This window comes from Argopecten irradians, unplaced genomic scaffold, assembly GCF_041381155.1.
Source record: "Argopecten irradians isolate NY unplaced genomic scaffold, Ai_NY scaffold_0089, whole genome shotgun sequence".
Lineage (NCBI taxonomy): Eukaryota > Metazoa > Mollusca > Bivalvia > Pectinida > Pectinidae > Argopecten > Argopecten irradians.
The window spans coordinates 34,053-47,846 of NW_027187556.1; the positions used below are offsets into that span (position 1 = coordinate 34,053).

Here is a 13,794-nt window from a genome sequence, read left to right on the forward strand (position 1 = left end):
AGACACCTTGGGTATATTTGACCCGTAATATCTCCCTCTCCCGAGTCCAGGCGGGACAGGCGCGAGCAGACGCAGCATGGTCACCCCCGCAATTGACGCAGTGACGGTTGACAATGTCACATTCGTCTTTTTCATCGTGACCTTCACGGCCACAGTACTGACATACCATTTCCGTCTACAATTGTTCTCATGATGGCCGTACCTCTGGCAGTTACGGCACCTCAATGGATTTGGAATGTAGACGGTAACAGCATAACGCTGGTAACCAACAGTTACGCTCTGCGGTAACGTTGGTGTTGCGAATGTCAATATGAAAGTGTGTGTTGGGACCAAGTTCCCACTCTTTCTGGTCATGATTCTCTTCACGTACGTGACCGGAATGCACTCCTCCTGGAAGTATGACAGTATGTCGGCCTCATTGTCATTGCGCAAGGCTGGGCACCTGATTACCCCCTTGCTGCAATTCAATGATGAGTGTGGTTTTTACACACACAGTGAGGCCGGCAAAACTGTTGGTTCCAAGGAGGTTCTCCGCTTGTTGCTTGCGGAAAACCTCTATTAGGAGATCACCCGATCCCAAAGGCTTGACAGATTTGACATCTCCAGCAATGCCTTTGATGCCCTTTCGCAATATTAAGGGTGATAAACCTGCAGTGGTCTTGCCACTCTGTGTAGTGGACATGACCAGAAACTGTGGGAATGTGTTTGTTGTACCGCTTTTTGTTTGTTGATTTGTGGTTGATTCCTTTTGGGGAGATTTTGGTTGTAGTTCATTTTGTTTGTTTTTGGAAGCCATCTTTTAGAGTTAATTACAATTCGCTAGCTGTGCCCCCACCCACCTCGGAGCCCAACAGGGGGACACTCATGATGACATGGATATCCAATGTCAAAGTGTCAGGGTTACACAGAAAGTATACTCGGAAGAATATTTCGAACAAACATAATTCAAATTCAAGCTTGCGACAGCACGCTCGCAAAGATTGTACACCGCAAGATCGATCAGAATCAAGACAACCCAAATTAAACTCACGATTGACCCTAAGCCACCGCCTTCTTGGAGATCTACGAACCAAGGGCTCGGCATGACCAGCCGATTGATAATACAGGGCCCATATTATTACCTCTCGTCTAACCGAGTCTGAAGCCAAAGTAGTGTGTAGCAGTAAAAAAAGGAAGAAAAAAAGAGCAAAACCTATTCAACCACATGGACCTTCTTCCCCCGGATACGAGATGCAACCACGGTAAACATAATGGCTCAAATTGGAGCTACTGTGAAAGCCTTCAGCTACACTGATATCACGCGGACGCACATCACACCCCCAAAAAGTGGTGTGCATCCGCATGAGAGCAGTGCACCCAGTCTCGGGACGTGGACCCAGCTTTCATGGAGACCACTATACTTAATAATTCAGCATAGCCATCTTGGGTCAAGAGGTATCCGTATGTGAAAGCTGTTGCACTTTTCCACAATTTCCACTGCTGATCAATGTCATGAATTGCAGGTCTGCATTTGAATAAGTCATCAAAAATAAAAAAAATAAAAAAATGTTGTAGTCTTAAATGTACATCTATTCATAGCTATACATTTAGATTCTAGTTATTGATATAAATTACATTGTAGTTGCAAAGCATATTTATAAACATTATAGTGCTACACTGTAAGATCATTTCACTTTCTTATCGAGAATCAATGCAACTCCGCAAATGAGAAAAATAATATTGCTGTTGTTTGATTATATACTATATATTAGAAACAGAACAAAATAAAATATGGTTTGTACAGGTCTTTTCAATATTGCGAGGGGGACAAATTAGAGGGACAGTGGGTTTCGTGTGCTGTATTTATAATATGCACCGATCGAAGACAATATGGATGTTGGTCATTGATAGAAACTGTACATACAAACAAAACACCTTGCTGGGAATTTCTTGCATGCATGTCAAACATATGATCATCAAGACTGGTGCGAATGGATTGTCTGAGGGATCCGGATATTTTACATTGTTATTTATATGCTTAATTGATTAGGAAAGAGATTCGTTTCATACAAGCGTCTGGTCGACTCCGGGCAGATGCCACACTAATGGTTACTTCAAATATTATATTATGGAATCAAATAAACCAAATAATCAGTAATAAATAAACAAGTGTGTTCCTTACCTTGTGAAAGCGACAAACATAATGTGCAGGATCTGATATTCTTGCAAATATGCAGATATTTGTCGGAATCAAGCTTGAGCATTAAAGGATAGTTAGCTTGATATTTCCTTCATGCGTAGAAATGACGAAGAACAAAATGATGAATTTCTGTGCATTAAACGCTATCATTTTGTATAGTTCCACTATTACGACTTCAGATACGTCTTCAGGGACCTTTACAGAAACTAGGCTTATACATAAATGACGTGCACATGTGACTCGGTCGCGACCATGCCTTTTTTGTTTGTTTGTTTGATTAATTAACGTCCTATTAACAGCTATTTGTGCTATCGCTTTGAAATATGAAACGCGAAATCGCCAAGCGTTGAAGTCTGGCCGGTCTATCCCTATTATTGCATAATGCCCTTTCGGGGATCAGTTAGGGGCAGTCACAATTAAATTAATTCCATTTTCAATGTGTACTTGCTTTTTAAATGACATATAACATAACATTGTACTTATATAGGGGATTGGATTTCGTTTTTATGTTAACCATGCTTGTATGGATCAATTTCTCTAAGAATATATTCAATATGGAGCGCTAACGCGCTCCATATTGAATATATTCTTAGAGGGTAACGCGCTCCATATTGAATATATTCTTAGAGGAATTGCTCCATACAAGCATGGTTAACATAAAAACGATGTTTGTTTGTTTGGTTTGTTTTTGTTTGTTTGAGTTTTACGGCCCATCGACAACTAAGGTCATTTAGGGCCAAACTACAAGTCATGCATTAATATCAGGATAAATGTTCAGGGTAAGAAAAAGCAAGTAAGGACTAAAACACATAAAAAAGATGATAAAAAAAAGGTTTGCATGGGATAAAATAAATTTGGCTAAAACACATGAGAAAACTCATGCACAATGTTGATGAAACGATGAAATGTTGAGTTGATACGATGTATGATGAGAAAACGTTCATATTTTGCTTAAAAATACCGATCTCTTTGAGATAATTAAAAATACGATTATGTCTCACGGCATGAAACAAAGTGTACATGTCGGAGACATCGTAGTATTTATCTCGTATGTGTTTAAAATCAATACAATGCAATACAAGGACATAGTCATTCAGATCCCCCGCCAATGGAGATATCAAAGCTGAAGTAAGTTTGATTGTAGAGACTTATGTGTATGAAAAAAAAACAGGAAAAAGGAAGTTGAGCTAAAGAAAGATGGAGTATAATTCAAGTAGAGTGGGGCTGCAATTGTTGAATCAGGTTTACAGCCTTGACATTAATTTATATTAGACTATATACACAAAGATGGGTGGAGTTTTGCAAAGTAACATTTACCATTTACCATGATATTTTCAGCAATGTTTCCATGGTAACGGAAAAAGTGCAAAAAATGAAAATAGCAAAAGGTACTACTAGACCATAAAAATAAAGTGTCTATGAAGTTTCGTGGAAATATCTCTGCTGGTTTTAGAGTTATGCTCCGGAAATGAACCTACTACAAAAATATGATATTTTCAGCAATGTTTTCTATGGTTACAGAAAAAAGCACAAAAAGTGAAAACCTAAAAATAGCAAAAGGCACTACTAGACCATAAGAACAATGTGTCTATGAAGTTTCATGGAAATATCTCTGCTGGTTTTAGAGTTGTGCTCCGGAAACGATTCTTACACAAAAATCTGCCATTTTCAGCAATGTTTCCATGGTTACAGAAAAAAGTACAAAAAGTGAAAAATTTAAAAATGCAAAAGGCACAACTAGACACCATAAGACAAATGTGTCTATGAAGTTTCGTGGAAATATCTCTTCTGGTTTTAGTTATGCTCCGGAAACGAACCTGGTACAAAAATCTGCTATTTTCAGCAATGTTTCTATGGTTACAGAAAAAAGTACAAAACGTGAAAACCTTAAAATAGCAAGAGGCAATACTAGACCATAAGACCAATGTGTGTATGAAGTTTCGTGGAAATATCTCTACTGGTTTTAGAGTTATGCTCCGGAAACCATTCGTACGGACGGACGGACGGACGGACGGAACACCATTTGTATATCCCCCGCCAACTTCGTTGGGCGGGGGATAAAAAAATTATGCTCCACTGTGAGAGGAGAATCACATGCATGGCATGTAGGAGGATCCTCCCCTCTCAATAGATAGGAATGTGTAAAAAAATATGTGTGTCCAGTTCGGAGCCGAGAGAGAACAACTTCCTCTCTCGGTCTCTCCGACTGGACAGTTTAGGATTAAGTGTAGGTTGAATTTTAAACAGTTTATTGTTTGTTTAGGTAGACCACCTTTGTTGCCAATGGTGTTTGATGGCTGACTGAATTGAAGGTTTGATGTCGGTATATGGTAGTTTCAATTCTGTTTGTGCTTGGCGAAGAGCAGTCTTAGCTGCTTTATCAGCCTGTTCATTCCCCTTTTTACCCACATGACTGGGAATCCAGAGATAAGTAATTTGAGTTTTAGAAGGACAATCGAAAATGTTCGGATTAAAAGATTTTGGGATTAGAGTATTTCTAGGGCTTCTTGATTTCAAAGCCTGAAGAACCGAAAGAGAGTCTGAACAGATGATTGCCTTTTTCAATGCGGTGTTCTTCGATATGGTCAAGCGCCAGATCGATAGCACATGCTTCCGCAGAGAAAATGGAGGCAATATCCGGGAGTCGGATAGAGGAGCAGTGATTAGATGTACAGCATGCTGCCGCAACATTATCACCATCTTTTGATCCGTCAGTGTAGATCTGAACATGGTCAGGGAAAGCCCTAATGCACTCCGAAAGGAGGATTTGTGTTCTTCGGGTAATGCACTGGACTTTGCCCTCTCATGTAGAGATAAATTGATATCAGGTGTTTGAATGAGCCATGGTGGTACATCCGATATGGGTGTACTCGTCAATGGTGTCGAAATTTATATTTAGTTCCTGCAAAAACTTTGAAATTCTGATGCCAAATGTTGGTATGAGCTTTTGATTTTGTCTGAATATGTCTTGGTGTTGTGGATTAAATACAAGATCGAATGCGGGGTTTTTGGGATTGGATTTCAGTTGAGCAGCATACTGTAAGGATAATTTCTTTCGTCGATCGTCTAGAGATGGCTCATTAGCTTCCACATGGAGACTCTTCACAGGTGTTGTTCGAAAAGTTCCAAGTGCCAGACGCAGTCCCTGATTCTGGATAGGGCCAAGCATCTGTAGATAGGAGCTGCGAGCCGATCCATAGACAATCGAGCCGTAGTCAAGTTTTGATCTAATAAGTGCCCGATAGATATGTAGAAGCATTTCACGGTCTGCACCCCAATCAGAATGGGAAAGAACTCGTAGAATGTTCAGTGCTCGAGCACTTATCCTTCAGATGTTTGATATGTGGAACAAAGGACAGTTTCGAATCAAATATTAGTCCAAGAAATTTAGTTTGTTCAACTACTGGAATTTTAATTCCATTGAGTGTGAGGTCAGGATCATTGTGTGGTTTTCGTTTTTGACAGAAGTGCATGCAGACAGTTTTTGATCTTGAAAATCTAAAGCCATTTTCGTCAGCCCAATTTTGTAATTTGCCTAAACATTGTTGAAGTTGCCGTTCTATAGTGTGCATGTTTTTTGATCTGTAACAGATCAAGAAATCATCCACAAATAGAGACCCTTCCGTAGATTGGCCAAGACATTTGGTTATGCTGTTAATTTTTAGTCCAAAAAGTGTGACGGACAGGATACCACCCTGAGGGACGCCAATCTCCTGTGTTTCTGTTTCTGAATAAGTTGAACCCGTTCGAACTTTGAAATGCCTTGTCAGATATAAAATTTGATATAAACTTTGGCAAATTACCTCGTATACCGATATCATGGAGATCGTTCATGATTCCATATTGCCAAGTTGTGTCGTATGCCTTTTCAAGGTCAAAGAATACGGCCACAAGATGTTCTTTCTTGGCAAATGCTTCTCGTATTTTTTTTTTTTTTTTTTTTGTTTGAGTTTTACGGCCCATCGACAGCTAAGGTCATTTAGGGCCAAACTACAATTCAGGCATTAATATCAGGATAAAAGATCAGGGTAAGAAAAGGCAAGTAAGGATTAAAACACAGATTGTATACGTTTATTTGATAAAAAAGGTTTGCATGGGATAAAATAGTTTTGGCTAAAACACACGAGAAAATTCATGCAAAATGTTGATGTAACGATGAAATGTTGAGCTGGTACAATGATATGATGAGAAAAACGTTAATATTTTATCTAAAATACCGATTTCTTTGAGATAATTAAAAATACGATTATGTCTCACGGCATGAAACAAAGTGTACATGTCGGAGACATCGTAGTGCTTATCTCGTATGTGCTTAAAATCAATACAGTGCACTAAAATATGCTCCACTGTGAGAGGAGAATCACATGCATGGCATGTGGGAGGATCCTCCCCTCTCAATAGATAGGAATGTGTAAAATATGTGTGTCCAGTTCGGAGCCGAGAGAGAACAACTTCCTCTCTGCGGTCTCTCCGACTGGACAGTTTAGGATTAAGTGTATGTTGAATTTTAAACAGTTTATTGTTTGTTTCGGTAGACCACCTTTGTTGCCAATGGTGTTTGATGGCTGACTGAATTGAAGGTTTGATGTCGGTGTATGGTAGTTTCAAATCTGTTTGTGCTAGGCGAAGAGCAGTCTTAGCTGCTTTATCAGCCTGTTCATTCCCCTTTATACCCACATGACTGGGAATCCAGAGATAAGTAATTTGAGTTTTAGAAGATAATCGAAATGTTCGGATTAAAAGATTTTGGATTAGAGTATTTCTAGGGCATCTTGATTTCAAAGCCTGAAGAACCGAAAGAGAGTCTGAACAGATGATTGCCTTTTCAATGCGGTGTTCTTCGATGTGGTCAAGAGCCAGACCGATAGCACAAGCTTCCGCAGAGAAAATGGATGCAACATCTGGAAGTCGGATAGAGGAACAGTGATTAGATGTACAGCATGCTGCCGCAACTTTATCACCATCTTTTGAGCCGTCAGTGTAGATCTTAACATGATCAGGGAAAGCTCTGATGCACTCCCGAAAGGAGGATTTATGTTCTTCGGGTAATGCACTGGACTTTGCCCTCTCATGCAAAGATAAATTGATATCAGGTGTTTGAATGAGCCATGGTGGTACATCCGATATGGTGTACTCGTCAATGGCGTCGAAATTTATATTTAGTTCCTGCAAAAACTTTGAAATTCTGATGCCAAATGTTGGTATGAGCTTTTGATTTTGTCTGAATATGTCCTGGTGTTGTGGATTAAATACAAGATCGAATGCGGGGTTTTTGGGATTGGATTTCAGTTGGGCAGCATACTGTAAGGATAATTTCTTTCGTCGATCGTCTAGAGATGGCTCATTAGCTTCCACATGGAGACTCTTCACAGGTGTTGTTCGAAAAGCTCCAAGTGCCAGACGCAGTCCCTGATTCTGGATAGGGTCAAGCATCTGTAGATAGGAGCTGCGAGCCGATCCATAGACGATCGAGCCGTAGTCAAGCTTTGATCTAATAAGTGCCCGGTAGATACGCAGAAGCATTTCACGGTCTGCACCCCAATCAGAATGGGACAGAACACGTAGAATGTTCAGCGCCTTCGAGCACTTATCCTTCAGGTGTTTTATGTGTGGAACAAAGGACAGTTTCGAATCGAATATTAATCCAAGAAATTTAGTTTGTTCAACTACTGGAATTTTAATTCCATTGAGAGTGAGGTCTGGATCGTTGTGTGGTTTTCGTTTTTGACAGAAATGCATGCAGACAGTTTTTGATCTTGAAAATCTAAAGCCATTTTCGTCAGCCCAATTTTGTAATTTGCCTAAACATTGTTGTAGTTGTCGTTCTATAGTGTGCATGTTTTTTGATCTGTAAGCAGATCAAGAAATCATCCACAAATAGAGACCCTTCTGTAGATTGACCAAGACATTTGGTTATGCTGTTAATTTTTATCCAAAAAGTGTGACAGACAGGATACCACCCTGAGGGACACCATCTCCTGTGTTTCTGTTTCTGAATAAGTTGAACCCGTTCGAACTTTGAAATGCCTGTCAGATATAAAATTTGAAATAAACTTTGGCAAATTACCACGTATACCGATATCATGGAGATCGTTCATGATTCCATATTGCCAAGTTGTGTCGTATGCCTTTTCAAGGTCAAAGAATACGGCCACAAGATGTTCTTTCTTGGCAAATGCTTCTCGTATAAATGTTTCTAGTCTAACTAAGTGGTCTACCGTTCCCCTGCGGTTTCTAAAGCCGCTTTGCAAAGGACTTAAAATATTGTTTGATTCCAGGAACCAAACTAATCTGGTATTTATCATACGTTCTAGAGTTTTACAAATACAACTCGTCAATGAAATAGGACGATAGTTATTGGCATCAGTAGCATCTTTCCCGGGCTTCGGAAGGGGTATAATAGTAGATTCCTTCCAAGACTCGGGAATTTTGCCAGAAGAGTAAACTTGATTAAATATAGTTAAAAGACATTTTAGTGAAGAGTCTGGTAATTGTTTTAAAAACATATATGGAATTTCGTCTGGTCCAGCTGCCGAGTCCTTTGATTTCTCAAGGCAGTGATCGACACTAACTGTAGCCCGGTAGCCCTGGGGCTACCACAATAAGGGAAGGGCTACCAGTAACTTTATAAGCGGTAGCCCGCCTGGCTACCAAATATTTAAAAAACTTAATTAAAGGAATCGTCATATTTTCGCGAAAGAAATGAACTTCAATAAAAAAAATATTGATAAAAAATTAATGTGTGCTCTTCCGTGTTTCTTTTTGTCGAGATTCGTAATTATCAAGCGTCTGTATGACATCTGGTATTGGATCTAGAAAGCGTTTGTAACAGATGGCTTTTGGTCGTAAGCGTCTGAATCATGATCTCGGTATCGAACGCGTTTGTATCGGAACTGCATTGATACTGACTTCCGCAGAGCGCGTATTTGGCATAGATTGGTTTGTAAAAATGTCGCTCTCCCGGTGGTTACTAGGGACTTCACCACCGGCAGCCAAAAAGGCCAAAACTTCGGAAGAAAAAAAGGACATTCAACGTCAGTACGAAGCAAAGCGAGAAAGAAAGTACAACAAGTCATGGGAACGCGAGTTTCCATGGCTTTACTTTTCTGAATCCGAGCAGAAGATGTTTTGCAGGGTTTGCAAAAAGTTCTCACCACATGACGATTTAAGCAGCTTCGTGCGGGGGTCTTCAAATTTTCGAATCGATCCCATCAGAAAGCACTGGACTTCTGAGCAACATAAACGTAATCGTTTAAAGGAAAATGCCCGTGTTTCTGTCCCTGGAACCACAACCGCGGCAAAAACATTAACAATGCTGAACAAAGCAGCAGTGAACAAACTGTGTGTGCTTTTCCGAAATGCTCACTTTGTTGCTAAGATGAGGAGACCATTCACAGATTTCGTTCAGTTGTGCCAGTTGGATGTAGCTAAGGGAACTGATATTGGAAAGACATATCTAACAGACAAATACTGTCAGAAATTCTTAACATCAATCGCTGATAGTGAGAGAGACAATCAAAAGAGCAGAGTTGAAGAAGTTCCATTCATCTCGATTATTTCTGATGGTTCAACAGACTGTTCGTCAAAGAGGAACCGAGATTGTTTACCTTAGATCTTCTCTAAAATGCGAGGTAAGTTACATGTATACATACCGGTCATATCTAATTGGAATATATATATAGTTTACAATTTTTGTATTGTGTCTCCTTGAAATTCTTGAGAGGGTTATAAATGATGACTTAGTTATTCTGAGGGATTGAATTGATTTCTAATTTTTTTTGCACTTTCAGTAAGTTATGAATTACAGCTCGACATATTTCAGTTTAATACTAATAAGTTTAATTGTGATTTATAAATATGCTTCATAAGCATTTATATCTTTATGAAGTAGTTTCCCTTCAAATTCATAACCTATTGTTCTTTCTTTTTCTATCAGGTGAAAACTTTTTTTGTTGGTGTGAAACATATTGGGAAAGCGGATGGAGCAGGTATTACAAGGGCAATCTCTTCACTCCTGGATGGAAGATTTGGTGATATATGGCACCAAAAAATTGTGGCTATGGGCACAGATGGTGCCTCTGTAATGCTTGGCAACAAGTCGGGTGTAGTAAAGCGAATGGCAGAGCTCACCAACAGACCATTTCTCAAAGGCATTCACTGCTCAGCTCACAGGTTAGTTTTTGATTTTGGTTAATTAACTAAAAGTACCTTTTATACTTTATTCAATGCAAAGGTTTAGTTGTGACGTCTTTTTATTACTTCATCTGTAATGTTTGGTCTACGTTTGATGTATGGTAACAACACCAGGTAAATTTAATATGACTATTTATTTTAAATTTGTTAAACTTTTTAAACTTTTTTTCAGACTAGAACTGGCATACAAAGACGCAGTGAAGGGGATATCTATACATCAAAAATGTGAATTGCTGTTGACAAATCTGTACTTGTTCTACAAGTAAGTCTGGGCAGGTGTGAAGATGGCAGAAAAATACAAATATTTATATAAGTCCAGATTTAATAAGCATATTTAAACATTTTAAAAATTAGACCAACATCCATTTAAAAAATACCAGAGAGGTTGACATGAGTTTCTCATTCTGATTGCAATGCAAACAAGCTTAAATGTAATGTTTACTTTTGTAAACTAATATTCTCAGGTACAGTCCTCTGAACAGGTCTAACCTAAACATTGCGGCGGAGAGTTTGAAAAAGTCGGTGAAAGTGCCATCCAGACCTGGGGGGACTCGATGGCTGCCACACACACAGCGAGCAATCAAGACTGTTCTTGATGGTGCAGATGTAATCATACTTCACCTTGAGCAGGTAATTCCCATGCCTTCTAAAATCTTGTCAGCTACATCCATTTTTTTCATCAAGATTTCCCAGCTTTCATACAGAGACAGGTTATATATGTTTTCATTAAAAGCATTATTTATGTCAGTGATTTGCCCTATCATGATTAAAGAATTTCTTTTATACAGATTCAACAAGAACCCAGGAAAGAAGCGAGTGCGAAGGCGCGGAATTTCTTGAAAGTTCTCAAAGATAAGTCCTCAAGGTTTTGGCTGCATCTTATGTTAGATGTAGTCAAGGCATTGAGTCATGTGTCTGTAACAATTCAGAATAACACTTGCACCTTGGCAGACATCTACTCAGAGTTGGAAAGCGTCAAACAGATTTTACAGAAGTATAAGACAAGGTACTTTACTAAATTAGAATACTAGAAGTACTCTATCTTGAACCAAAAGTGCACGCATGTAAATGTAATTAAGTAAATTCCCTTTTTACCTTACTCATATGCACATAATGTCACTGTAGATTAGACCTTGCTTACTTAAGCATTTCTTTGTGCTTTGTTTGCTTTCCTAATATGGTGTTGGCTTTCTTATAAAACGACATGTAATAGAATTGCTGTCTGTTTGCTTTGCTTGTATATATCTTACACCTGCATCATGCTAACATTGGCAGTGATGGCCCATTTCTAAGAACACTAACAGAGTCTACTGAAGACGAGTTTTCAAGTCTTGGTAGCACAAGGATTAGACTTTTGGACTCCATCATCGACAAATTAACTGTGAGATTTGGAGGCGACTCTGCCCTATTCAGAGCATCCTCAATTCTTTGTGTGGATAAATGGCCCAAAGATTTCAGTACAGATATAGGTAAAAATGCTAACAAATCTAACCTTCATTGTAGTTGTCATATGGTATTTCACCAATACTTCGATGTGCATGTGTAATACAGAATCAAATAGTAATCTTTTTGAAATGTGAAAAAGTGTATTAGTGTTTTATGATCATTCAGTATTGTTTTGCTGACAAATTAGATCTGATCACTTTTGGAGGATAGACAATAATTGACTTTTTCACCTGGTTACAATTGTATTTCAGACTGTAAAAAAAAAAGAGTAAAAATTAGACAAGACAGGTCCAGACTGGAGAGATTAGTGATTTTTTTTAATATTCTATTTCATTTTCTTCCCTTCAAGAGTATGGGGATGAACATGTCTGTGCAGCAGTCAACATTTCTGGTCCAGCCTTAAGAGAATCCTGTCCAAATATGGATGTTGAGGCTATAGAGACTGAGTGGACAAGATTGAAAACTACTTTGACAACAAGGTAATTAACTGTTTATATTGGCAAAATGTTGAAAACCAAACATTGTCATACATCTAACCTGTTACTATTATTATTCCTATTACTTCTTGACATTAAATATTTATTTTGTTTTAGGAAACACACTGTAACAGACCTGACTTCACTGGAAGGAACATTCGGAGAATCCTTCCCAAATCTCTTTCTATTGCTTAATTTCCTGTTGACACAACCTGGATCATCTGTTGAAGCAGAGAGAGGATTCTCTTGGTAAGTATTTTAGAAAGGATGTAATGTAAAATTCATCATTTGACATTTCTTATTGCTTATTAATAGATAAACACTTTGATTTATGATTTATAAATTTTCCTTTGGTTTCGTTTAGCATGAAAATGGTCAAGAGCGATTGGAGGTCTCGTTTGGGGGAGCAGAACCTCAGTGATCTCATGATGGTCACCCTGGAACTTCCAGAGGTAGGCAAGTTTGATCCACTTCCTTGTGTGGAGCTGTGGTATGGATCAGGTCAGAGAGCAAGGCGCCCCTTTTACAAAGATGAGTTGAAGGTATGATATTAAATGATAAAAGTACTATTTTGAAAACTAAACTTTTTTTTCAAGTTGGATATTGCTTCATTACTAGAACCTAACTACTGAATGTTATGCATCCAATTCCAGAAATGCTACCTGCCAAGGGAAACAGATACAAGTGATCATGAGTCCATGGTTGAAGTCTCTGCAGAGATTCGTGGTGAAGCAGTTATTCCAGATGATGGCATGATGATGGATGACAGTATTGAGGATGACAATGTTGTTCCAGATGAAGACCTTGATGCCTTGGTTGAGGGTGAAACAGAAAATTATGATGCATCGGATGACGATGATGAGGATGAAGAAGCAGAACTTTCCAGAAAAGATTTGATTGCTATGCAGCAACGAGCTTACAGAATGTTTTTAGATATGATTTGTTGAAATGAAATAAGAACCAAAGTGAAACCTCCAATTATTGTTCTGTTTTATTATGTCAACAATTACCCATATGCATGTCCTCAGACACAATTTCTAGTTAATCTCGATCCATTGCTTAGAGGTGTTTGGCGATATTTTAGGGCTACCAATTATTCAACAGGGCTACCAGAAAAAAAATACTGGTAGCCCTATGGGCTACCACTTCAAAATAGTTAGTGTCAACCACTGCAAGGGACTCGAGCAATTCTGGTATCTCGAAAGGCCTATTGTAACTTTCACTATTGGCGGATTTAAAATTAAGACGTCTCTTTTCCTTTTCTTTTTTAAATTTTTGAAATTTTTTGGAATTATTTTTGATGGATGAATTTTTAGCAAAATTTTTGGCAAAGGCGTTAGCTATTTCGGATTTTGAAGAAAATATTTTATTTTTGTTAATGAGGTGAGAGGATGGTGTTGCTTTTCTTTTCCCACTGATTTTACCAATCATTTCCCAAACTTTCTTCGAAGATGTATTGGAATTAATTTTTGAGACGTACTCTTTCCAAGTACTTTTCTT

General features: G+C 38.5%; 1 protein-coding gene across 1 annotated transcript; it reads left to right on the forward strand.

Annotated features, from left to right (window-relative positions):
* The first annotated feature begins 9,770 nt into the window (after window positions 1–9,770).
* Window positions 9,771–13,272, forward strand: LOC138311700 (zinc finger protein 862-like). The gene is made up of 10 exons (XM_069252945.1): window positions 9,771–9,810; window positions 10,116–10,351; window positions 10,545–10,634; window positions 10,837–11,002; window positions 11,161–11,378; window positions 11,648–11,841; window positions 12,168–12,297; window positions 12,412–12,543; window positions 12,659–12,836; window positions 12,948–13,272. The coding sequence occupies exons 2-10, from the start codon at window positions 10,239–10,241 to the stop codon at window positions 13,239–13,241; spliced, it is 1,515 nt and encodes a 504-aa protein (XP_069109046.1). The 5' UTR covers window positions 9,771–9,810; window positions 10,116–10,238; the 3' UTR covers window positions 13,242–13,272.
* The last annotated feature ends 522 nt before the right edge of the window (window positions 13,273–13,794 follow it).